General features: G+C 46.7%; 1 protein-coding gene across 4 annotated transcripts in view; it reads left to right on the top strand.

Annotated features, from left to right (window-relative positions):
• The window catches only part of DIXDC1 (DIX domain containing 1), an 80,284-nt gene that overhangs the window by 31,126 nt on the left and 26,205 nt on the right, over nucleotides 1–22,953 (top strand). For 3 of the 4 annotated variants that reach the window (XM_047752352.1, XM_047752351.1, XM_047752353.1), the window contains 6 exons: nucleotides 3,564–3,689; nucleotides 7,396–7,627; nucleotides 8,375–8,482; nucleotides 14,915–15,027; nucleotides 16,435–16,583; nucleotides 21,059–21,148. In XM_047752352.1, the coding sequence (XP_047608308.1) occupies nucleotides 3,564–3,689; nucleotides 7,396–7,627; nucleotides 8,375–8,482; nucleotides 14,915–15,027; nucleotides 16,435–16,583; nucleotides 21,059–21,148 (818 nt within the window). Of the gene's footprint in view, nucleotides 1–3,563; nucleotides 3,690–7,395; nucleotides 7,628–8,374; nucleotides 8,483–10,890; nucleotides 11,477–14,914; nucleotides 15,028–16,434; nucleotides 16,584–21,058; nucleotides 21,149–22,953 lie in introns of those variants that run through there. The other variant, XM_047752354.1, reaches the window with a different exon arrangement.

Raw genomic sequence — 22,953 nt, forward strand, 5'->3', positions numbered from 1 at the left:
ATATTATCCCAATTTTCAGGAAACAAACTTAAAGATCATTTATAAAAATAAGTAAATTCATCAAGCACTATATTTATATTTTATAAATGTTTTAAAATCTCAAGCATCAGAGTTCCCGTCATGGCTCAGTGGTTAACGAATCTGACCAGGAACGATGAGGTTGTTGGTTCAGTCCCTGGCCTCGCTCAGTGGGTTAAGGATCCAGCGTTGCCGTGAGCTGTGGTGTAGGTTGAAGACACGGCTTGGATCTGGCATTGCTGTGGCTGTGGTGTAGGCCAGCAGCTACAGCTCCGATTAGACCCCTAGCCTGGGAACTGCCATATGCTGCGGTTGCAGCCCTAGGAAAGACAAAAAAGACAAAAACAAAAAACAAAAAACGCTCAAGCATTATGCTAAGCATGTTTTGGTTGCTTTATTATATAGATATGATATACTATGTTACTCAGTTTATAGGATTTACAAAGGTGAAGCAACTTTACAAGGTCACATATGTGACAAAGCAGATACAGACCTAGATCCATTTTTTTTTTTTTGGTCTTTTTTTTTTAGGGCTGCACCTGCTGCATATGGAGGTTCCCAGGCTAGGGGTCTAATGGGAGCTCCAGCTGCTGGCCTACACCACAGCCACAGCAACTTGAGATCTGAGCTGCGTCTGTGACCTACACCACAGCTCATGGCAACACTGGATCCTTAACCTACTGAGCGAGGCCAGAGTTTGAATCCTCGCATTCTCATGGAGGCTAGTCGGGTTTATTAACCACTGACCCATGGCAGGAACTCCTAAAGCTCATTTTAAACATTTAATTTTTCATCCACTTGAATAGATTATGCTGGAAGTATAATGAGTTAAAAAATCCACACGGCACAAGTGGATATGAAGTCAAAAGCCTTTCTTTCCACCTTTGTCCCTCTCTGCCAGCCACCTGTTCTTTCTGGAGGCAATAACTGTTGGCAGTTTCCTGCCTTTCTTTCCAAAGATATTCGATGCATGTGTAGGCAATATGAATATGTATTCTTGTTCTCCCAAAACCCAGCCTCTTAAATGCTGCTTTTTGCTGTGACTTGGCTGTAGAGAAAAACTTACTGAATTCACTGCCTTATTTCTCATTCTTTCTCTAGGCGGCCCTCATGGGAGTTTTGGTCCCATTACTCCACAGAAACTGCTCTCATCAAGGTCACAACCTCTGCCTTGTGACATCAAGGCCTGTAGCCAGGCCTCAGTTCTCATTTTCTTCAACTTAGCAGACCTTGCCACAGGGGATCACTCCCTGCTCCTGCAAACACTTCCTCTTTTGCAGGGGCTATGCCTGCAGCATGTGGAAATTCCCCAGCCAGGGATCGAACCCATCCCATAGCAGCGACCCAGGCCACTGCAGTGACAATGCCAGATCCTTAACCCATTGCACCCCAAGAGAACTCCCCAAACACTTTCTTCCCTTGGTCTCCAGGATCCTGTGGACTTCGGATTCCCCTCCTTCCTCACTGGTGTCTCCTGTTTGCTCTGCTGGCTTTCTCCTCCTTCCTGACTCTAAATGCTGATGTTCTCCTCAGAGGCTCAGCACTTCATCCTTGTATATTCTTTATCCCTAAATGAACTCTTCTCAAATTTGTATTTTTTTAAAAAAATTTTTTTGGCCATGCCCATGGCAAATGGAAGTTCCTGAGCTAGAGATCAAACCCGAGCCACAGAAGTGACCCAAGCCCCTGCAGGGACAACACCAAATCCTTAACCTCATGCACCACATGTGAACTCCTCAAATTTATTTATACACACACACACACACACACACACACACACACACACACATATACATGTATTTGTCTTTTTGCATTTTCTAGGGCCACAACTGAGGTATATGGAGGTTCCCAGGCTAGGGGTCTAATCGGAGCTACAGCTGTGAGCCTACATCACAGCCACAGCAACGCCAGATCCGAGCCACATCTGCGACCTACACCAATGCTCATGCCACGACGGGAACTCCCAAATTTATGTTTTTAGCCTTAAGCTTTTTCTGGAGTTCTAGATGAGAGTATCAACGTCCTGTTATTCACCATCTCTACCCGGATGTCTAAAATGCAACTCCAGCTTCATGTGTCTTAGTCGGAACTTTCCCCACTGATCCCTTTATCCTCCAGGATTCTTCCTCTGAGTAATGCATCACAGTACCATTCACACAACACGTTGAAGCTGTCATTAATTATCCTCTTTTCGGGGTTCCCATTGTGCTGTTTGCTTTATATTAAAATTTTACCCACTATCTGATTTCTTACCTCTCAGCTTCTTCCCAAACCATCATCTCTTGCTTGACTATTTTTGTTTTCTTCCTAACGCATCCCCTTGTTTGCTTTTCACATAATCTATGTCCACACGGAGTCCTTTTTTTTTTTTTTTTGTCTTTTTAGGGCCACACCTCCAGCATATGGAGGTTCTCAGGCTTGGATTGGAGCTACAGTTGCCAGCTTACACCATAGCCACAGCCACAGCAATGCCAGATCCAAGCCACATCTGCGATCTACACCGCAGCTCCTGGCAATGCTGGGTCCTTGACCCACTTAGCAAGGCCAGGGATCAACCTGTGTCCTCATGGATCCTAGTCAGATTTGTTTCTGCTGAGCCATGACACAGAACTCCCCACACAGATGTGGAGTCAACTTTTAAAAACATAAATCAGATCCTGTAACTCCCTTTCCTTAACCTCTCTGTTGGCCACCCATTACACTTAGAATGAAATTCCAGCTCTTTGCTCTTTTGCTCTGGTCCCCAAAGCCCCACATGCCTGGCCTTGCTCACCTCCCACCTCAGCTGAGGACTCGACTCCCTGCTCTCCCGACTCCACCAGGCAGTCTTGTTGCTGTTCCTCAGAGGAGCTGAGCTCCTTCTGTGTGGGCTCGCTACTTGTGGTTCCTCAGCCTGGAATCTGAAACACCTCCTCAAATCTGAACATCTCTTAGTTTATTCAAGTCTCGGCCCAAGTGTGTTATCAGAGAGCTCATCATCACGCTTCTTTGTTTTTCCTCAGAGCACTCATCATTGCCTGAAATTATATGAAACATTTGTTATCTTGGTCATCTGTTATCCCTACAGATGTAAACTCTATGACCGAAGGGAAGACGGAATCTCGATCACTGCTGTTCCTCTGGTGCCTAGAACAGTGCCTGACACACAGTGGGTGCTCGATCAAACGTTTGTTGAATGAATAAATGTACACCCAGGCCCCTGAAAATAGATTTAAAATTTTTTTCGGCCACAACCATAGCATGCAGAAGTTCCTAGGTCAGGGATCAAACCTGTGCCACAGTAGCAACCTAAGCCACAGCAGGGGCAACACCACATTGATAACCGGCTGAGCCACCTGGAAACCCCTGGATTTAAAAACCTGAAAGCCCTTCAGAAGGCTTTCATTTTCCTATTCTCCATCCAAATTATAAAGGCCTAGCTCACTTGCATATTTTTAGATAATTGTAGTGTTTACATCAGATATTCTTTTTCTTTGTGTCTGGCTGCTCTGAAACTGTGGTCCTACTCCTCCCCGTAACTTCAGGTATTTTCTCTCTTCTAACAGCAGGAGAAAAGCTGAGTGGGGTACAGACAAGTCCCAGTAACCAACAGGAGATGAAGAATAACGTGGAGAAAGTGTTACAGTTTGTAGCCTCCAAAAAGATTCGTATGCACCAGACTTCAGCTAAAGGTCAGTGCTTCATCATGTCTGTGGGGGATAAAGATATTCAACCTTAACTGGTGATTGACACCTCGAGGAACCATCTGTTGTGTAGCCGAGGGTTCTCAGGAGACTGGAGTAGGATTATCATTTTTCTAGAAAGTTATCCGCTCATTGTAAATCAACTATAATAAACAATTTTTAAGGCATTCCCGTCGCGGTGCAGCAGAAATGAATCCGACTAGTAACCATGAGGTTGTGGATTTGATCCCCAGCCTCGCTCAGTTGCGGTTAAAGATCTGGCGTTGCTGTGAGCTGTGGTGTAGGTCCAAGAGGTGGCTCGGGTCTGGCGTTGCTGTGGCTGTGGTGTAGGCTGGACCCCTAGCCTGGGAACCTCCATATACTGCGGGTGCGGCCGTAAAAAGCAAAAAAAAAAAAAAAAAAAAATTAAAAACCACACACACAACAAAGAAAGTTATCCTCTTGGGATGGAGTAGTTATCAAAATCCAAGTGCTTTGGAAACCTGGGTAAAGATAGAAGGTCTCCATTCACTTTAGTAGAATAAAGTTTTGCTTGCAAGTGTGTAAGAAAATTAACAGAAAAGAAATTACAAAATTGAGATGTTAATTTTAAAAAGTCTTATTTAAGTGATCAAAACCGAACACATTATGTTTTTTTGAGTTCCTAGGGGCTCATGACAATTATTATTTTAAATCATGATGGCCTTTTTTTTTTTTTTCCATCCAGTTTTCCAGAAGGAAACCACTTTATAGTATTTTTTGGAACATCACAGAACAGCTCTGGGCAGGATCAAAGGGCTCTTTCACCCCTGCACAAGCCACAAGCCCTCTCCTGGAGCCACGCAGCCAGAAGAGGACATTCACGGTCTATTTTGAGCCCAGGCTGCAGGGAAGAAGTAGTGTAGGTGTCCTCAGAAGGCACAGGGATGCTGGTCCTCTCGCTCTTTCTCCAGAGCTGATTATAATCTGGTTCTGATTCAGCACCCGTGTCTGGGCCTGATTGCCTGTGGCTCTGATGAGAATGGGGCTGGAGGGAGCCCTCCCTTCCTGTCTTACTGTGTTCTCTGTGTTGGGCTCATTTGGGCGGGGCAGATACTGACCATTGAGAGCCCGGTAGAAACTATCCATCCATCCTTTTGAAAGCCTTCAATAAATATATAAAAGGCTATGAAAATGAAAAAAAAAAAAAAGAGAGAGGAGTTCCTGTGGTGGCTCAGCAGGTTACAAACCTGACTGTTATTCATGAGGATGCTGGTTCGATCCCTAGCCTCGCTCAGTGGGTTAAGAATCCCATGTTGCTATGGCTGTGGTGTAGGCCACAGCTGCAGCTCTGATTTGACCCCTAGCCTAGGAACTTCCATATACCATGGGTGCAGCCCTAAAAAAGACAAAAAAAAAAGTAGGAGTTCTCATTGTGGCACAGTGGAAACGAATCCGACTAGGAACCATGAGGTTGCAGATTTGATCCCTGGCCTCACTCAGTGGGTTAAGGATCCAGCATTGCTGTGAGCTGTGGTGTAGGTCGAAGACGAGGCTCGAATCTGGCGTTGCTGTGGCTCTGGCGTAGGCTGGCAGCTACAGCTCCGATTAGACTCCTAGCCTGGGAACCTCCATATGCTGCAGGTGCGGCCCTCAAAAAACAAAAGACAAAAATAAAATAATAAAAAAATAGAAGTTTACCTATTTCCTACATTAACTTTCAGCATACCTATCATATTATTTTCTGCCTGCATTCCTCTTTTTCTAGAACAAAATTTAGAATGCTATAATATCTCTGATCTGGTCCCCATGAGGAGTGGGCTTGGGAATCTGGCCCATTAAAGTCGGCTATTTTGAGGATACACTGCCATTCAAGACATCATTGTCTTTTACCTGGAGAAGCACAACAGCTTCCTAATTAGTCCCACTGCATCCATTTTTGTCCCCTCCTGTCTGCTCTCCACACTGCAGCCAGAGTGATCTTTCTAAGAATGTGTAGGCTCCTGCCATTCCTCTGCATCCAGGATAAAATCCAAAGCCCTTCCTCTGACCGGACCTCGAGTTCCTACCCCTCATCTTCCACCCTCTCCCCCTCACTCTCAGCTCCGGCTGTGCTGAACTACTTTCCATTCCTCTTCCAGAGTGTGTGCCATAGAAATATAATGTGAATCCCATTGTGACTTGAATGTTTCTAATAGCCACAGTAAAAAAAAAAAAAAAAAAAAAAAAAGGAGGTCCCGTTGTGGCTCAGCAGAAACAAATCTGACTAGCATCCCTGAGGACAAAGGTTCAGTCCCTGACCTTGCTCAGTCGGTTAAGGATCCGGTGTTGCCATCAGCTCTGGTGTAGGTCACAGTGATGGCTCGGATCCAGCATTGCTGTGGCTGTGGTGTACACCAGCAGCTACAGCTCCAATTTGACCCCTAGCCTGGGAACCTCTATATGCTGCGAGTGCAGCCCTAAAAAATAAAAACAAAAACCAAAAAAAGTAAGAAAAAGAAATGGGTGAAATTAATTTTAATAATATATTTTATGAGAGTTCCCGTTGTGGCTCAGTGGAAATGAATCTGACTGGCATCCATGAGGATGCAGATTCGATCCCTGGCCTTGCTTAGTGGGTTAAGGATCCAGTATTGCCGTGAATTGTGGAGTAGGTTGCAGATGCAGCTCGGATCCAGCATTGCTGTTGTTGTGGTATAGACCATCAGCTACAGCTCCCATTTGACACCTAACCTGGGAACCTCCATATGCCACAGGTGCGGCCTTAAAAAAAAGACAGAAAATATATATACATATTTATACATGTACATATATTTTTTATTTACTTAATCCTGTGTATCCAAAATATTATCAGCTCAACATGTAATCAATATAAACTTTTTGTGAGATATTTTGCCTTCTATTTTCTGTACTAAGTCTAGTGAGAATTTTTATTCTGTTTTTGTGCGTGTGCTAAGTAAGGCCCACTCTTACAGCACATTTCAGTTCAGCCTACAGCTCCACGTTAAATGCATAATAGCTGCACATGGCTAGAGGCTCCCATACTGAACGGCACAGCTTGGTGTGTCATGTTCTCTCACCTCATCATGCCTGCTGTTCCCTCTTCTTGGAATATTCTTTTCCTTCTCTTCCTTCATGTGATGAACCACTACTGGACAATCAAGTTTCAGTTTAGAATTCACTTCCTCTGGAATCCTTCCCTGAGCCCTCTAGACTAGACAAGATGCTTCTCCTCTGAGTTCCCAAAGAATCTTGTGCTTCCTGTACTTCCCCTGTGATACTTTATCATACTTTGTTGTAATTGCTTTTTCTTTCTTCCTGTGTTTTTTTTTTTTTTTTTTTTGGCTGGACTGCAGCATATGGAAGTTCCCGGGCTCGGGTTCAAATTGGAGCTGCAGCTGCTGGTCTACACCACAGCCACATCATCCTGGGATCCCAGCTGTGTCTGCGACCTACACTGCAGCTTGTGGCAACACTGGATCCTTAACACACTGAGTGATACCGGGGATCAAACCTGCATATTCACGGACACTATGTCGGGTTCTTAATCCACCGAGCCACAACGGGATCTCCTGTAATTGCTTTGAAATCTTCCGTTTCCCTGTTGAACCCAGTTTTGTGAGGATAGAGAGTTTGACTACCTTGTTTACCTGTTCACTGGCAAATACGTCATAACAGAAGGATTCCTCAGCTCTCTGTCCCCCTTATGGGGCCTTTTGTCTGTTCTGGCCCTCAGATATCGTGGAAGGCAACCTGAAGTCTATCATGAGGCTGGTCCTGGCCCTGGCAGCTCATTTCAAACCTGGCTCCAGCAGGACAGTGAGCCAAGGACGTGATGCCGGAGCCCCTCTGCAGAGTCACCAGCCACACTGTGCCACTGCTGTGGCCCAGGGAGCAGCTGCCGCTCTGGCTGATGTGTGTCATGACATGTCACGGTCAGGACGGGATGTCTTTCGATATAGACAGAGGTAAGGGTGGAAATTCACCTTTTCTGATCTTTCTTCCCTTCAATGCTATAGTGCAGTAGTTGGAAATATCACCTAAACAGTCCATATGACAGAAAGGAGCACAGAGTGGAGGGTGGAGAGGGCGCTCGAAAAGAGAAAAAAAAAAGCCCTTTCTGGAGTTTCCTTGTGGTGCAGCGGGTTAAGGATCCAGAGTTGTCACTGCAGCAGTCAGGTCACTGCTGTGGTGTGGGTTCCGTCGCTGGCCTGGGAACTTTCCCAAGCCACGGATGCAGCCAAAAAAAAAGAAAAGAAGTCCTTTCTTTTGGAGATGTTTATTTTGCCTTTAGCAGCAAGTAAAGGAATTATAAATGTAATTTTTCCTCTTGTGCCCAGAGCTTTAAACATATGCCTTTGGCACAGGGTGTTTTCTGCACTGGGAGATACATGGGAGCAACATCCTGGTTCGTCCCTGATTCTCTCCCTGGTGTGTTTCCTAAAGGCCAGCTGTCTGGGAGAGTCAAGGCAGGAAACACTTTTTGGGTTGTGTGTCTGCTGAGAGGGAATACAACCCTGAGGTGTTGCAGAGATTGGTGAAATTTGTGGTTTCTGTGACTGCCTTGCTGATAAGGTTTCAAGTGTCCTTCAGGCAGGGGCTTTGCCTTATTCATCTTTTTCCCCGTCGTGCTCCCAGAGTGTCATCTAGCAGTACTTGTTGGCTTGACCTGAAGGACTGACACCCTCTCTTTTGCTGCTGCCCTCTGCCTCTAGGAACAGCAGCGTGGATGAGGAGATCGAGAATCCGTGCTGGAGCGTGCGAGCCCTGGTGCAGCAGTATGAGGGGCAGCAAAGATCCCCGTCCGAGTCCAGCTGCTCCAGGTAACCGGGGCTCGGATTCTTCACTGTATAATCATAGCTGAAAGCTGCTTCGGGGGGATTCTCGGGGTTGTCGGCTTCAAGTAGCAATGCCACTGGCAATAACGCACCGTTCTCTTTCCCTTGGTTTATGTTTGGCTTTAAAAGGGTAGCCCTCAGCACTGCCTTGTGGTTTTGTGCTGGCAGGAGGAGAGGTTGGGATGTTTGTGAATCTCCCACATACCAGCACCAGTGCTTAGCTGTGTCCACTTGGGGGCACGACTGGGACCTGTCAGGGCCCAGCCCCTTGGTTCTGATATTTGCATATCAGCTGACAGTGCCAGTTCCATTGCACTGTCTTTGTGTCTGAATCTAACTCTTAAGTTATGGCCTCAGAAGGCTGTATTCGGCTCATAGCAAGAGCAAATGAGCAGAGCTGTTTTAGAGCATTAAGAATGCTCCCAGCTTTCATTTATAGGGCTGGGAATTGTGGCAGATTAGTACACATCTGAGTGGGCTAACGATGTGTGTGACTCTAGCTAAAAGGCTGCCTGTATCCCTTAGAGCCAAGTGCAGAGACCAAAACAGGACACAGTGCTCTAATAAAAGCCTGATCAATGCCAACTATAGTGGCAGAAAAAGGCTACATTCCTGGCTCATGTAAATCATGCTGCTGTAAACACATCCCCAGATGATGTTAGCTCATTTACTAACTTAATTTCATTGCTGAATCATATTTAATTTATGCTCTTATGACCTTTTTTCTTCTCACCCAACCCAGCTTAGCCTGTTCTAGTTAAGCCTAATTGTTCTTTGTCTTATATGTATATATTTTATGTGTCTTCGTTTTCTTCCTCCTATTTCTTTTCCTCATGAAATTCCATCTTAGTTTGATGGTTCATTTTCTAATTTGTTGAGGTCACATGGAATTCTTTCCAACATTTTAATATACTGATAATCTTCTCAACCTTAATTTTCACATTTAGTAGATGTGTTTTTTTAATTTATAAAATTCACATAGCATAAAAGTAACCATTAATTGTTTTAAAAAACACTGGAGTTCCCTTTGTGGCTTAGTGGGGTACGAACCCAACTAGTATCCATAAGGATGCAGGTTCCATCCCTGGCCTTGCTCAGTTTAGGGATCCGGCGTTGCCATCAGCTGTGGTGTAGGTCTCAGACCTGGCTTGGATCCTGTGTTGCTGTGGCTGTGGTGTAGGCTGGCATGCAGCTCTGATTCGACCCCTAGCCCTGGAACTTCCATATGCTGCAGGTGTGGCCCTAAAAAGCATTTTTTAAAGAAGTACAAATCATTGGTATTTAGAACTTTCATAACATTGTGCAATCATTACCTCCTTCCAGTTAGAAACCATTTTCATCATCCATAAGGAAACCTTGTGCCCATTAAGCAAGAGATGTGCTTTTACTGAAAATCTAAACCATTTCTTTGTTGCTTGCTGTTTGGACTATCACTTAGACTAGAACCTAAGGATATTTCCTTGTATAATGAGATCTATTGCTTCCTGCATGGCTTCAGGCCTCTTACTCTTCTGTGCCTGATAGTGCCTGCCAGAGTTTGAGAGGAAAAAAAAAAAAAAAAGTCTGGATTTCTTCCTTCCTGGGAGCACCTGCTTCCTTCCTCTCTGGCAGAACTCAGACTGGAGGTAGGGATATGAGACATGGTGAATTAGGGGCCACTGGAAATTGGGCTGCAGTGGGGCGACAGTGACAGTTTTCTAGGAGAGGGGTCAGAGAATAGTTTGCATCCCTCCTCTCCTTCCTGATTTGGTTTTCTTCTCCCTCTCCCTCACCTCTTTAGGATGCTCAGTCAGCATACTGCGACCCAGAAGGTTCTGGCACATTCTGCCTCTCGGGGTGGGGAGGAGTGTCCATTCGGGGGTGGCCACCTAAGGGCTCAGTGACCCACGAAGGCCAGGAGACCCTCTGGATGTGACTCAGAACGGGGATGGCGCAGAGGTAGGAAAGATAGCCGCTATGTCTGATCTCCTTCCCCTGCTCCTTGAGAGACGCCCTTGCGAAGCCCTGCCCGACTGCTCGCCTGTTGCTTCGCAGACCTGTGGTGTGGACCTCGGGCCAGCGTCTCACAGTAGCCTAGCAAAATGAGCCTCAATTGGGAAAAAACACATGCAACACCCTAGGGGTATCTGTGGGGAGACAGGCGTTCAGCGGGTTTCCGGGGAAACCCCTCCCGCGAGGAGCCAGGTTAGACCCACCCCCGAGCTCGTGTCCACGCAGGCAGGGGTCAGAGGAGAGAAGGCACCGCTTTCAGTCCTGGGCTTCTCGGAACAAGGACCACAGAGCCCTCCCGGGATTCTGCCGCCGGGCGGCCCCTCCCCTGCCCCGCCGGGGGCTCCCATTGGGCCCCGCCGCCCCGCCCCAGCTCTGTACCGAGCTCGATCGGCGGGCGGAGTGCCCGCCTGGGTCCGAGCCCGGCGCTGCCTGGCCGCGTGTGACAGCCTGGGAAGCGGGGGAGGGCAGCGGGAGGGCGGGACCGGGGAGGCGGTGCGGAGGTGGGATCGGCGCCCGCTTGCTGCTCTCCCGGGACTCGACCACGCAGCCGGAGCCGCGGGCAGCGTTTCTCCGGGGGGTCGGAGATGGGTTGAGATGCCTGCGCCAGGGGGCACGCCCGGAGCCGCGCCGCCGCGGAGACCACGATGCCGCTGCCAGGGACAGGCAGCCTGCGAGGGGAGGCGGCTTCCGCCGAGGCCGGGCTGCTGCAGTGTCTGAGCTGCCGGGACAGCGCGCCTCCGACCTGGGAGCATCTCTGTCCCTGGGGCCGAGACGCGTGCCTCTCTGTCCTCCCTCCGGTCCCCTGGCCGCGGGGCAAGCGGCTTTGGTAGTTGGCCTCCCCGTGGAGTCGTTCTGCGGGCCCCGGCTTGGGAAGACATGCCCGAATTTGGGAGCGCTGTGACTCTCAGCCTCCCACTTCACCCAGGGAATCCGACTTGCTGAAGCCGGAGCCACGAGGGGGACCATGGGAGGGACGCAAGTCAAATGGTGAGCTGAAGCCACTTCGGCTTTGGAGGTGGGGGGCATGGGTGGGATGGGAGCAGGGCTGGGACCGGAGGATGCTGTTGGCCAGAGACTGAGGCGGGAATCGGTGGGTTGCTATACTGGGGAGAACAGGCTGCTGGCCTGGGATTATCACTATAAAATACAGTGGGTTTAGGAAGCTGCAACAGCATAGGGGAAGGAGGGCGCTTGACCCCGTCTTATCTCTGCTGAAGGAGACACTTAAGGGGGAAACAACTCCTATGGCCCACTACACATTTAAAAAAAACTGATTTCACTCTAAGTTGGAGGTATCTTTTCTGGGAGATGGCTTGCCTGAGAAATTGAGATTGGAGAGATGTTAGCACTGGGGGAATTAAGAATGTATCAGTCAGACCTGATTTGTAATCAGTTGTTCCCAAGACTTGAGAGAGGATTACAATAGCAAGTAAGGAATTACTTGTCTATAATACAGGGGTTTTAAGCCAATCAGGGAGAGCCTATATCATACAATTAATTAGTATGAAAATACTTTTGTCCGACTGGAGGCAGAGGATTTCGGGGACCATCCTCATCTGCAAGGTTCCCCTGGAGGAGGTGGTGTGCCTCAGGATTTTTCTTCCTCAGATGCTTTATTTATTTATTTCTTTGACTTGGCCAGTTAGTTTCATGGTTCTCCCTCTCTGTGGCCTCACACACTGGCAGCCCCAATTCAAGAAAGAGAAATGTTGTTTTCCTTTGGCTGCTCTGCCACTCCCCCAGTGGGGCTGGATAGCAGACATCCGCCTCCTGCCCTTATATGGGAGACAGCTCACTTAGGGGGGAGCTGGTGGAACTGAGCATGCGTCTCTGCTTTTGGGAAAGCAGTTTTCCCCGAATCCTAGGTTCACACCACTCCTCCTGCCCCCACCCCCTTCGTCTCGCACGTACCCACTGTGGTCCAGTCAGTGCAGGCAGGGGAGCATGTCAGCTGCAGCACCTTGTCAGCTGAGGAAGTGTTGTCTTATCAGCTCCCGAAGAGGAGCAGCTGGTGTAGGCCTCGAAATTTCTGCACTTGAAGCCTCATTTCTATAAGAAGGGGGATGCTGAAGGCTGAATAGTCATAAATCTGTTCTTCCTGTAAATGACTTAGTACCCTTAGACTAGTGCTTTTCCAGCAACTAATTCATGTTGGCCCGGCCGTCAGATTGCCTAAGTGGTAAAGATGGTTAAGAGAGTTCTGTAAAACAATTACCTTTTCTAAATACTGCATCTTGGCTCTCTCCACCCCTCTCGCCTGTTTGGGTTGTAAATCTATAGATACAGTTAAGCAACTTTCTTTTATTTGAAAAAGCAAAAGGGAGTTCTGGCTATGGTGCAGCAGAAACGAATCTGACTAGTATCTATGAGAATGTGGGTTCGATCCCTGGCCTTGCTCAGTGGGTTAAGGATCTGGCGTTGCTCTGAGCTGTGGTGTAGGTTGCAGATGCAGCTTGGATCCTGCACTGCTGTGGCGTAGGCCAGCAGCTGCAGCTCTAATTCCACCCCTAGCCTGGGAATTTGCCTATGTTGTGAGTGCAGCCCTAAAAAAAAAAAAAAAGAAGCAGAAAACTAAATTTCTTTCTGTGATGCTAATAAGGATGAGGCTGTAATACTAGTTGAGGTCATTCCCACTAAAGCCCAAAACTCTGGACAATCGGGCGGTTGAGACACGAGTCCTTAGACTGCTTCAAGGATTTCTGGACTCTCTGGCTACCTCTACTGTGCTCGGCTCTTGTCTTCAGTGGTTTCTAGGAAAATGAAATGTTAACTCCTGATTGTGGCTGTGAGGATTAGCCTGGGAGACTTCAGGGGCACATTAAGTGGGTCAGTGAATCCAAGACACTTTCACTGTTGTCTGGGTGATGGATTTGGAAAGAATTCCTGACTGGGGGCTGGGCCTGCGGACCCCACAACCCCTGAGATTGTTGCAGCGCTGATGTTCTCAAGGTGCAGGGCAAAGAAAAATGCCTCTTCAGATGGAAGCATCAGCCTCACATTTCTATCGTGTCCTGTAGATTTGCTTCTGGCGATTTAAAATTCTGCTCCCTTAAAAATCCAAACAGTTCCTTCCAAGGCTTGTAGTTATACTAGGAATTTTTTTTTTTTTAATAAATCAATTGGAAGTGACCACTTTATTACTTTTTTTAATTTTTAAAAAATTTTTTGGAGTTCCCATCGTGGCTCAGTGGGAATGAATCTGACTAGGAACCATGAGGTTGCGGGTTTGATCCTTGGCCTTGCTTAGTGGGTTAAGGATCCGGCATTGCCGTGAGCTGTGGTGTAGGTGGCAGATTGGGCTCGGATCCTGTGTTGCTGTGGCTCTGGTGTAGGCCGGCGGCAACAGCTCCAATTAGACCCCTAGCCTGGGAACCTCCATATGCCTCGGGAGTGGGCCTGGAAAAGGCAAAAAGACAAAAAAATTAAAAAAAAAATTTTTTTTGCCTTTTAGGACCGCACCTATGGCATATGGAAGTTCCCAGGCTAGGTGTCCAGTCAGAGCTGCAGATGCTGGCCTACTACAGCCACAGTAGTGAGGGATCTGAGCCACATCTGCGACGTACACCACAGCTCATGGCAACGCTGGATCCTTAACCCCCTGAGAGAGGCTAGAGATCAAACCCTTGTCCTCATGGATCCGAGTTGGGTTCGTTATCACTGAGCCAGGATGAGAACTGCAGGAAATTAAAGGGTTGGAATTTAAACATTGTTGCAGGGTTTCTGATGGCAGTTTGAAAATAGTGTGGCAGAAATAGGAGTAACTCTTTAATGGCAGTAAATCAAGTAAACCTTTACCATCCTCTAGCAGGTATTTTCCCCTTTTGACACATTACTCTTTTCTGTATCCTGTCCTAGCTCTGCTGATATATTGTTGTCCCTTTGCCCAGCCTGGCAGGGTCCACATTCCAGCAGTTTCTCCCTGAGGCAGCCTCCATAGCATCCCTTCCTTTGGGATCAGCCCTGGGCTGATCTGCTATGATTATTCTGCTGGTATTGCACGTGTCTGTGAAAGATCGCTGTATTGGAAATAGATTTTCTTTCTGGCCTCCAAAGCTACTAAAACACATACTACATCAGTCTCTGAACTTGGGTCCCGGGATGAAGGTGGAAGAGGTGGTGGTGGGAAGTAATAAAAACTTGGAGCTCTTTAAAACGCTGGATTATCCATCCTTCTGATAACTCTCTCCATGCATTAGGCTTAAAGGCAGCCTCTTTGTGGAAAAGACGTCCTGGGACTGGGTGGTTCATTCATTTAACAAGTTCATCATTCATTCAACAAATATTTGTTCTTGCCATGGGCCAGGCACGATCTTAGACAATAGGAGTTAGATTAATAAGAACACGTCTCTGGGATAAATTAGGAATGTCGGTTTCTAGACAACTCTTATCAATAAATTGTTTCTCTTCTTTTTTCTTTGGTCATAGCCTGACTTCCCCCAGTCCTATCCACAGTGCGAAGAGTGAATCCATTATAACCCAGTCGGAGGAGAAGGCAGATTTCGTGATCATTCCCTCTGAAGGAATAGAAAACAGAACAGGTACTGTTGCTCAGCCTGCCTCTGTTGGCTTAAGGAACAGCCCTCAGCTAGATGAGTGTGGGGGTCCTGACTGTCTACGTGTAAGCTCCCTGACCTTCTCCCCTCATAGTCTGAGCATGCAGGGTCCACTCTCGAGGGCGGTAATGCTTTGGAGCCAGTGACTGTAGTATCTTCTCACGGATGGTCCCTTCTGATATTCTAGCGGACAGTGTCTGGAAGCAGCATAGACAGGCTGTTCCCCAAATGCCACCTGTGAATTAGGAGGTGACTTTGGAATGGCCAGAAGCCAACTCAAGTAAACAGTTTTCATTATGTCTGTGTTATACAAATAATTTCAGTGCTTCCCTAGCTTAAATTGGGGCCATGAATATATAGTAGAAGCTAGAACATCCAGGAGAAAGCAGGTCTGCATCATGTTTGGTATAAGGGCAACAGAAAGGACCACAAAGAGTTCCCTTTGTTTAGACTTCTTCCTTTGTCTCAACTGGTCTCCTTTTTCTTGTATAAACACAGAGAAAAGCATGGAAGAAGCAAAGCACATGATTTAGAGTTTTATTTGCCTATAAGGGATATAATGAAACTGAAGCCCCCGGAAGGAAAACTGGAATTCGGTTCTTCCTGTTTCCACTCCCCATCTAACCCAGGCATTAGTACCAAAAAGTCAGTCTTGTTACTGAGTCAGAAACTCCTGGTACCCTGGGGAGGGAGGAGGGGGCATTTACTGAGTGCTTGCCAGGCACCACCGGGCCCTGCACAGAGGTTACCTCATTTAATCGCACAACAACCCAGAGGGATTAGACTTATATTCATTCTTATGAATGAAATCAGAGCAAAGAGACTGTAAAGATAGGAAAATAAAACCAGAAAGAGAGAGAGAGGTGAAAACAATTTGTAGAAGTGTGCTTTTACTGGTTTGTTTCCCTTGTGGCTCACACAGTGTTATGTGTGAACAGGCTTCAGTCGTGACCACAAAATAGTCAAAAGGAATTTGACTTGAGGTCTCCCCTCTCAAGCTCCAGAGCAACCAACAGGAATTTTATTTTCTTTGTTTCTGACAGCTTCCACCTTTGTAGCTGCAGGATCAAGTTCTGGGAAGGCCAGTTCTAGAGACTCAAGAGTAAAATCTGGCCCATAGCAAGATTCCCAGGAAGGGAGTCTTACTGTTTCCCTAAGGTTCTAAAGAGGATAGATCTGCCCAGAGAAGTAAGCCTTGCTGCCTGGGGTCCGAGTTAAGGGCCAGTTCTTTCTGTCTCAAAACGCCACCTGGTGGCGAGTCCAGTTTGTGCAGTGAGGGCCCGTTCTGAAAGCAGGTGACCTGAACCTGTGAAGGCAGCGGACTGTGAATGCTTTCTGCCAGAAACTCAGTTTTCTTCAACATGAGCTGTACTCCCTCCTTTCCTCTTGCAGAAGAGATAGATTCACCGTTATCCCGGGACTGGCGACCAGGCAGCCCCGGGACCTATCTGGAGACTTCATGGGAGGAACAGCTATTGGAACAACAAGAACATTTGGAAAAAGAAATGGAGGAAGCCAAGAAAATGATATCGGGATTACAGGTAGCTTTTGTAGTTTGTCTTGGGTGTACCAATTGGTTATTGTTTTTAAGTCACTAGGAGCAGTTGAAAGAAAACAGACTCAGTTTATGACATTGGAATGGGGAGTTTAGATAGAGGTGGTAGAGTATGAGAAGCAAAGTCCTTCCATGTGAGTAGGCGCAGGTCGACTTCATGGACTCTTGTTTACAGCACAGCTGTTAGGAGTTCTGTAAGCCTGGGGGCCATATCGACCCTGACCGAACCTTGACTCTGGCTTTCTGCTTTGTAGGTGGGTTTCTCCACTGTCTGCAGCCAAGGACCTGCAATGGCAGTTTTCACTGGGGAATGACATTGTGAAGAGTCAGGATTTTCTCCTAGAAATTCACCAGAAGCAGAAAGGCTGTAAAGGCCACTAGTGCTATGGGTCTCGCCTGTGTCTGGCTAAGGGATTTATCCCACTCTTACTGCTTTTATAAGTGAAAGCTGAGGCATAAGGATCAGGTAGAAGAGGTTTGCCTTGAGCAACAAGGCCCTTCAGTTTTTCCTATACCTTTGGTGCCAGCAAATCTCCCCCCAGAGGCCAACTGACCCACTTGACTTAGTCCCTACCCTGAATGACCCCCCAGTCCTCTGTCTTTGTGTATCTGTCCTGTTTGGGGGAGCCCTTGTAGTGTTCTGATGACCCTGAAATTGCCTAGGAGTATTTCTTTCTGTTTGTGCTGGGAACTGCACTGCTTCTGAATTGTCAAATATTTATGGACACGTAAACAAAGCCCACATTATGTGAGTGGCTCTGGCAGCCGGCAGGCGGTGAAGGGCATGCTCCTAGCCAGCAGCAACAGGGTGGGGACACAAAGGGCTCCTAAAGAAAAAAAAGGGGGGATTGGTGCTTTGGTTAAACTATTTGCATAATATATGCCGAAGGAACTGAAGGGGTTGGAGGGATGTTTACTGTCCAAACATTCCCAAGCAGAATTGTTGATCTTCCCCCATTTATTTTTAAATGTCTGACTTTTAGTTCCCTTTGCTGTCACTCCATTAAAGAATGGTTTAACTAATGGAATGGTTTTGTGTGTGCGTGTGTGTGTGTGTGTGTGCACACGCGCTGTCCTTTAATAGGAAGGATTAAAGCCCGGAGAACTTTGGGATTACACTCAACCAGGTTTTTCCCAGGATTATCATTATATGAACTAGATCTCCTTCAGTTTGGTTTTCCGTTTGGTTTGCATGTTTTCAACCTGGGAGAAATCCAGTGGCAGATGAGACAGAAAAAGAAGAGAATCAACATGCAGAAAGTCAGCATCCTGATATTCCCTGCAAACAGAGGGGTTTGAGTTCACAGCCACATGATCACAATGAGAATTCAGTTCCATTACAGAATACAATGGGGCTCACAGCATCCACTGGATTTCTTAACTCTTTCAGTGGTGAACAAATTGCATTCTGAGCCATGTCCAGGGTTTCCTCCTTGTTAGTGGCCTTTATTAGAGCCTGGTGAACACTTTTGCCCTCACAGTCGGTATTTCTGTAGTGTAGCTCCCTGTGGCCTTGTGGCTTCTTACATTTTTTTACCTTGTTCCACAGAAATCCATGGGATAACCAAATTCGATTGATTGTTTTTTTTTTTTTAATTAATTTTTTTTTTGGTCTTTTTAGGGCCATACCCGCGGCATATGGAGGTTCCCAGGCTAGGGATCGAGTTGGAGCTGTAGCCACCAGCCTACACCACAGCCACAGCAATGCCAGATCCAAGCCGCATCTGAAACATACACCACAGCTCGCAGCAATGCTGGATCCTTAATCCACTGAGCAAGGCCGGAGATGGAACTTGCGTCCTCATGGATACTAGTCAGATTCGTTTCCACTGAGCCATAGTGGAAACTCCTATTTTTTTTATTTTAAAAAATTTTTTTTGCCCCTCCTGCAGCATGTGGAAGTTCCTAGGCCAGGGATCAAACCCGAACCACAACAGTGACCCGACCGACAGCAGTGACAACACTGGACCCTTAACCTACTGTGCTACTAGAGAACTCCAAAATTTTATTAATAATTAATGCTTTGTAGACCAACCAGTGGATTTTAAAATGTTTTTATAGGCGTCCTCTTGTGGCAAAGCAGGTGAGGGATCTGGCATTGTCACTGCTGTGGGGTGGGTTCCTGTTGTGGTGTGGGTTCCATCCGTGGCCTAGGAACTTCCACATGCTGCGGGTATGCTCCCCCCAAAAGAAAATGTTTTTATATACCAAGAATTGTGATATAATCTGTTATATTTATTGACACAGAACTTCTGTTCTCTTCAGATTAGATGGTGAAAAAATTGTGACAGAAAATTGCCGTAGATTTTTAAGTCTTTCACTGAGCCTCGTAGGTCTCATAATGCCTACCTCTACGATTAGATTCAAGTTGTGTGAGTCCTAAAGTATACCATTTATGAGGCCTCTTTAAGATTAAGATTGCCGGAGTTCTCGTCGTGGCTCAGTGGTTAACAAATCCCACTAGGAACCGTGAGGTTTCGGGTTCGATCCCTGGCCTCGCTCAGTGGGTTAAGGATCTGGCGTTGCCATGAGCTGTGGTGTAGGTTGCAGATGAGGCTTGGATCCTGCGTTGCTGTGGCTGTAGTGTAGGCTGGTGGCTACAGCTCCGATTAGACCCCTGGCGTGGGAACCTCCGCATGCCACAGAAGTGGCCCTAGAAATGGCAAAAAGACAAAAAAATAAAATAAAATAAGATTGCAGATTGTGACTGCAGTGTTATGTAGAGGACCCTGGGAGGGACCTTGAGGTTTGAGCCTCCTTAGCTTCAGGGTAGATCTGCACCCTTTCCACCCATTTCTAGTGAAAACAAAGCCTGCTGTGAGGCGTTGAAATGAATGAGGACATCTCTGCAAATATGTTTTCTTCCTTATTCTATCAGGTTGCCTTGGGGATCAAAAATGCTGAATTATTGGAGTTCCCCTTATGGCTTAGTGAGTTATGAACTTGACTAGTATCCATGAGGATGCAGGTTTGATCCTTGGCCTCACTCAGTGGGTTAAGGATCTGGCGTTGCCATGAGCTATGGTGTAGGTCACAGACACGGCTCAGACCTGGCATTGCTGTGGCTGTGGTGTAGGCCGGCAGCTACAGCTCCGATTAGACCCTGAGCCTGGGAACTTCCATATGCCTCAGGTGCAGCCCAAAAAGGCAAAAGAAAAAAGAAGCCTGAATTATTAAATCAAACAAGAATTAAATCAGTCCAAGTCAGTTCTCTATGTATTCCACATAACTCCTTGCAAAAAACTTTTCTGGAGTTCCTGTCATGGCTTAGTGGTTAACGAACCTGACTAGTATCCATGAGGACGTGGGTTTGATCCCTGGCCTCACTCAGTGGGTTAAGGATCCGACATTGCCGTGAGCCGTGGTGGAGATAGTAGACGCAGCTCGTATCTGGCCTTGCTGTGGCTGTGGTGTAGGCCGGCAGCTATAGCTCCGATTAGACCCTGAGCCTGGGAACCTCCGTATGCCATGGGTATGGCCCTAAAAAGCAAAAAGCAAACAAACAAACAAACAAAAAACCCCAACAACAACAAAACTTTTCCAAGCCAGGATAATTCTGTGCTGGTTTTTTTTTTTTTTTTTTGTCTTTTTGCCATTTCTTGGGCCGCTCCCGCGGCATATGGAGGTTCCCAGGCTAGGGGTCGAATCGGAGCTGTAGCCACTGGCCTACGCCAGAGCCACAGCAACATGGGATCCGAGCAGCATCTGCAACCTACATCACAGCTCTTGGCAACGCCGGATGGTTAACCCACTGAGCAAGGGCAGGGATCGAACCCGCAACCTCATGGTTCCTAGTCGGATTCGTTAACCACTGCACCACGACGGGAACTCCATCTGTACTGTTTATAGTTCACTTTCCAATGGTAAAATTCAGTTTGAATAGCCCTGGTTTGAAATATCACTTCTGAAAGGAAGGTTTATTTTTAGAATTGTTTTCTGGGGCCAAGGAAGCTTGGAGCAGAGGATTCAGGTGCATCCAGAGAGTGATGAAAGAGGCATAGAGCTTGGGCTGGACAAAAGGTATTCCAGATAAGTCTGAGATGAGCAATTGGAGGTACTTAAGAGTCCAAAATTAGAAAGATTTCTTTTTTTTTCTTTTTTTGTATTTTTAGGCCCGCACTCATGGCATACGGAGGTTTCCAGGCTAGGGGTCTAATCGGAGCTATAGTTGCCGGCCTACACCACAGCCACAGCAATGCCGGATACAAGCCGCGTCTATTATCTACACCACAGGCCACGGCAATGTCGGATCCTTAACCCACTGAGTGAGGCCAGGGATCGAACCTACAACCTCATAGTTCCTAGTCAGACTGTTTCTGTTGTGCCACAACGGGAACTCCCCAAATTAGATTTCTAAAGGAAACCCAGTTGCGCTTTCATTTGGGGATGAGCTTACCAAGTCCAGCTCTAGACTTAGGCGTCTGATGGGAGTGAAGTGTCTTTCTGCCTTTGGTTTTTCAGGCCTTACTGCTCAATGGATCCTTACCCGAAGATGAACAGGAGAGACCCTTGGCCCTCTGTGAACCAGGAGTCAATCCCGAGGAACAGCTGGTAAGCTCCTTCTTTTGTGACTGGACACTGAGTGATCTGGTTTGTGTGTCTGATTTATTTTTAGTATTTGACGCTTTACACCTTCTTAAAATGCCTTCTTCCCTGATTTCACCTCTCCTGGTTTTCCTCATGTATTTTGAATGCCTCCTTCCTTCCACAAATATTTATTGTGCACTGATATTGCCAGACACTGTGTCAAAGAGCCAGAGGCAGGTGAATGACACACCAGACCTCAGACCCAGACCTCAGACCCTGACTTTACACTCAGGTCCCCTTTGAAGCTTCTGTCTTTCTGCCTGTGCCTTAAATGGTGCTGCCCCTCATGCTTCCACTCTGGGCCCTTTTCTGTCTTGTTCATTCAGCTGGGTAGGATTTGCTCCCTTGGCTTCACTCATTTACCATCTGTCTCATATGTTGTCTCTCAAATATTTATTCCAGCTCAGCTCTCCCTGGAGTTCTGCATTTCTTTTTTTTTTTTTTTTTTGCTTTTTAAGGCTGCACCTGCGGCATATGGAGGTTCCCAGGCTAGGGGTCTAATGGGAGCTACAGCTGCCAACCTACACCACAGCCACAGCAACTCGGGATCCTTAACCCACTGAACAAGGCCAGGGATTGAGCACATATCCTCATGGATACTAGTTGGGTTCATTACCACTGAACCAAAATGGGAAATCCAGATTCTGTTTTTTTTGTTTTTTTTTTTTAACCACTGTCCATATACCCAAATAACCAAAAGAAATCTGAATCCTATCCTTGAATCCTTTGTGACCATTCTCTCTATGTTGATTAGTCACCAAATTTTACCAGTTTACTTTTTATTTTTTTACAGGTTAAACATTTTATTTTATTTTGTCTTTTTTTAATAATGATCATAACAATCTAATTTCACAGGATTTCCATCCCACAGCCCAAGCATATCCCCCCACCCCCCAAACTGTCTCTTCCAGAGACCATAAGTTTTTCAATGTCTGTGTCAGCATCTGCTCTGCAAAGAAGTTCAGTCTGCCCTTTTTTCAGATTCCACATGTCAGTGAAAGCATTTGATGTTGGTGTCTCATTGTATGGCTGACTTCACTTAGCATGATAATTTCTAGGTCCATCCATGTTGCTAAAAATGCTGGTATTTCGTTCCTTTCAATGGCTGAGTAATATTCCATTGTGTACATGTACCACATCTTCTGGATCCACTCCTCTGTCGATGGACATTTAGGTTGTTTCCGTGTCTTGGCTCTTGAAAAGAGTGCTGCAGTGAACATCGGAGTACATGTGTCTTTTCAAGTCGTGGTTTTCTCTGGATAGATGCCCAGGAGTGGGATTGCTGGATCAAATGGTAGTTCTATGTTTAGTTTTCTGAGGAATCTCCATACTGTTTTCCACAGTGGTTGCACCAATTTACAATCCCACCAACAGTGTACTAGGGTTCCTTTTTCTCCACACCCTCTCCAGCACTTACTGTTTGTAGACTTTTTTTTTTTTTTTTTGTCTTCATGACTTTTCTAGGGCTGCTCCCTCGGCATATGGAGGTTCCCGGGCTAGGGGTCCAATCGGAGCCACCGACCTTTGCCACAGCCACAGCAACGTGGGGATCCGAGCCACGTCTGTGACCTACACCACAGCTCACAGCAATGCCGGATCCTTAACCCACTGAGCGAGGCCAGGGATCGAACCCGAAACCTCATGGTTCCTAGTCGGATTCGTTAACCACTGAGCCATGATGGGAATTCCCGTAGACTTTTTGATGATGGCCATTCTGGCTGGTGTAAGGTGGTTTTGATTTGCATTTCTCTAATAATGAGTGATGTTGA

This window comes from Phacochoerus africanus, chromosome 11 (assembly GCF_016906955.1).
Source record: "Phacochoerus africanus isolate WHEZ1 chromosome 11, ROS_Pafr_v1, whole genome shotgun sequence".
Taxonomy (NCBI): domain Eukaryota; kingdom Metazoa; phylum Chordata; class Mammalia; order Artiodactyla; family Suidae; genus Phacochoerus; species Phacochoerus africanus.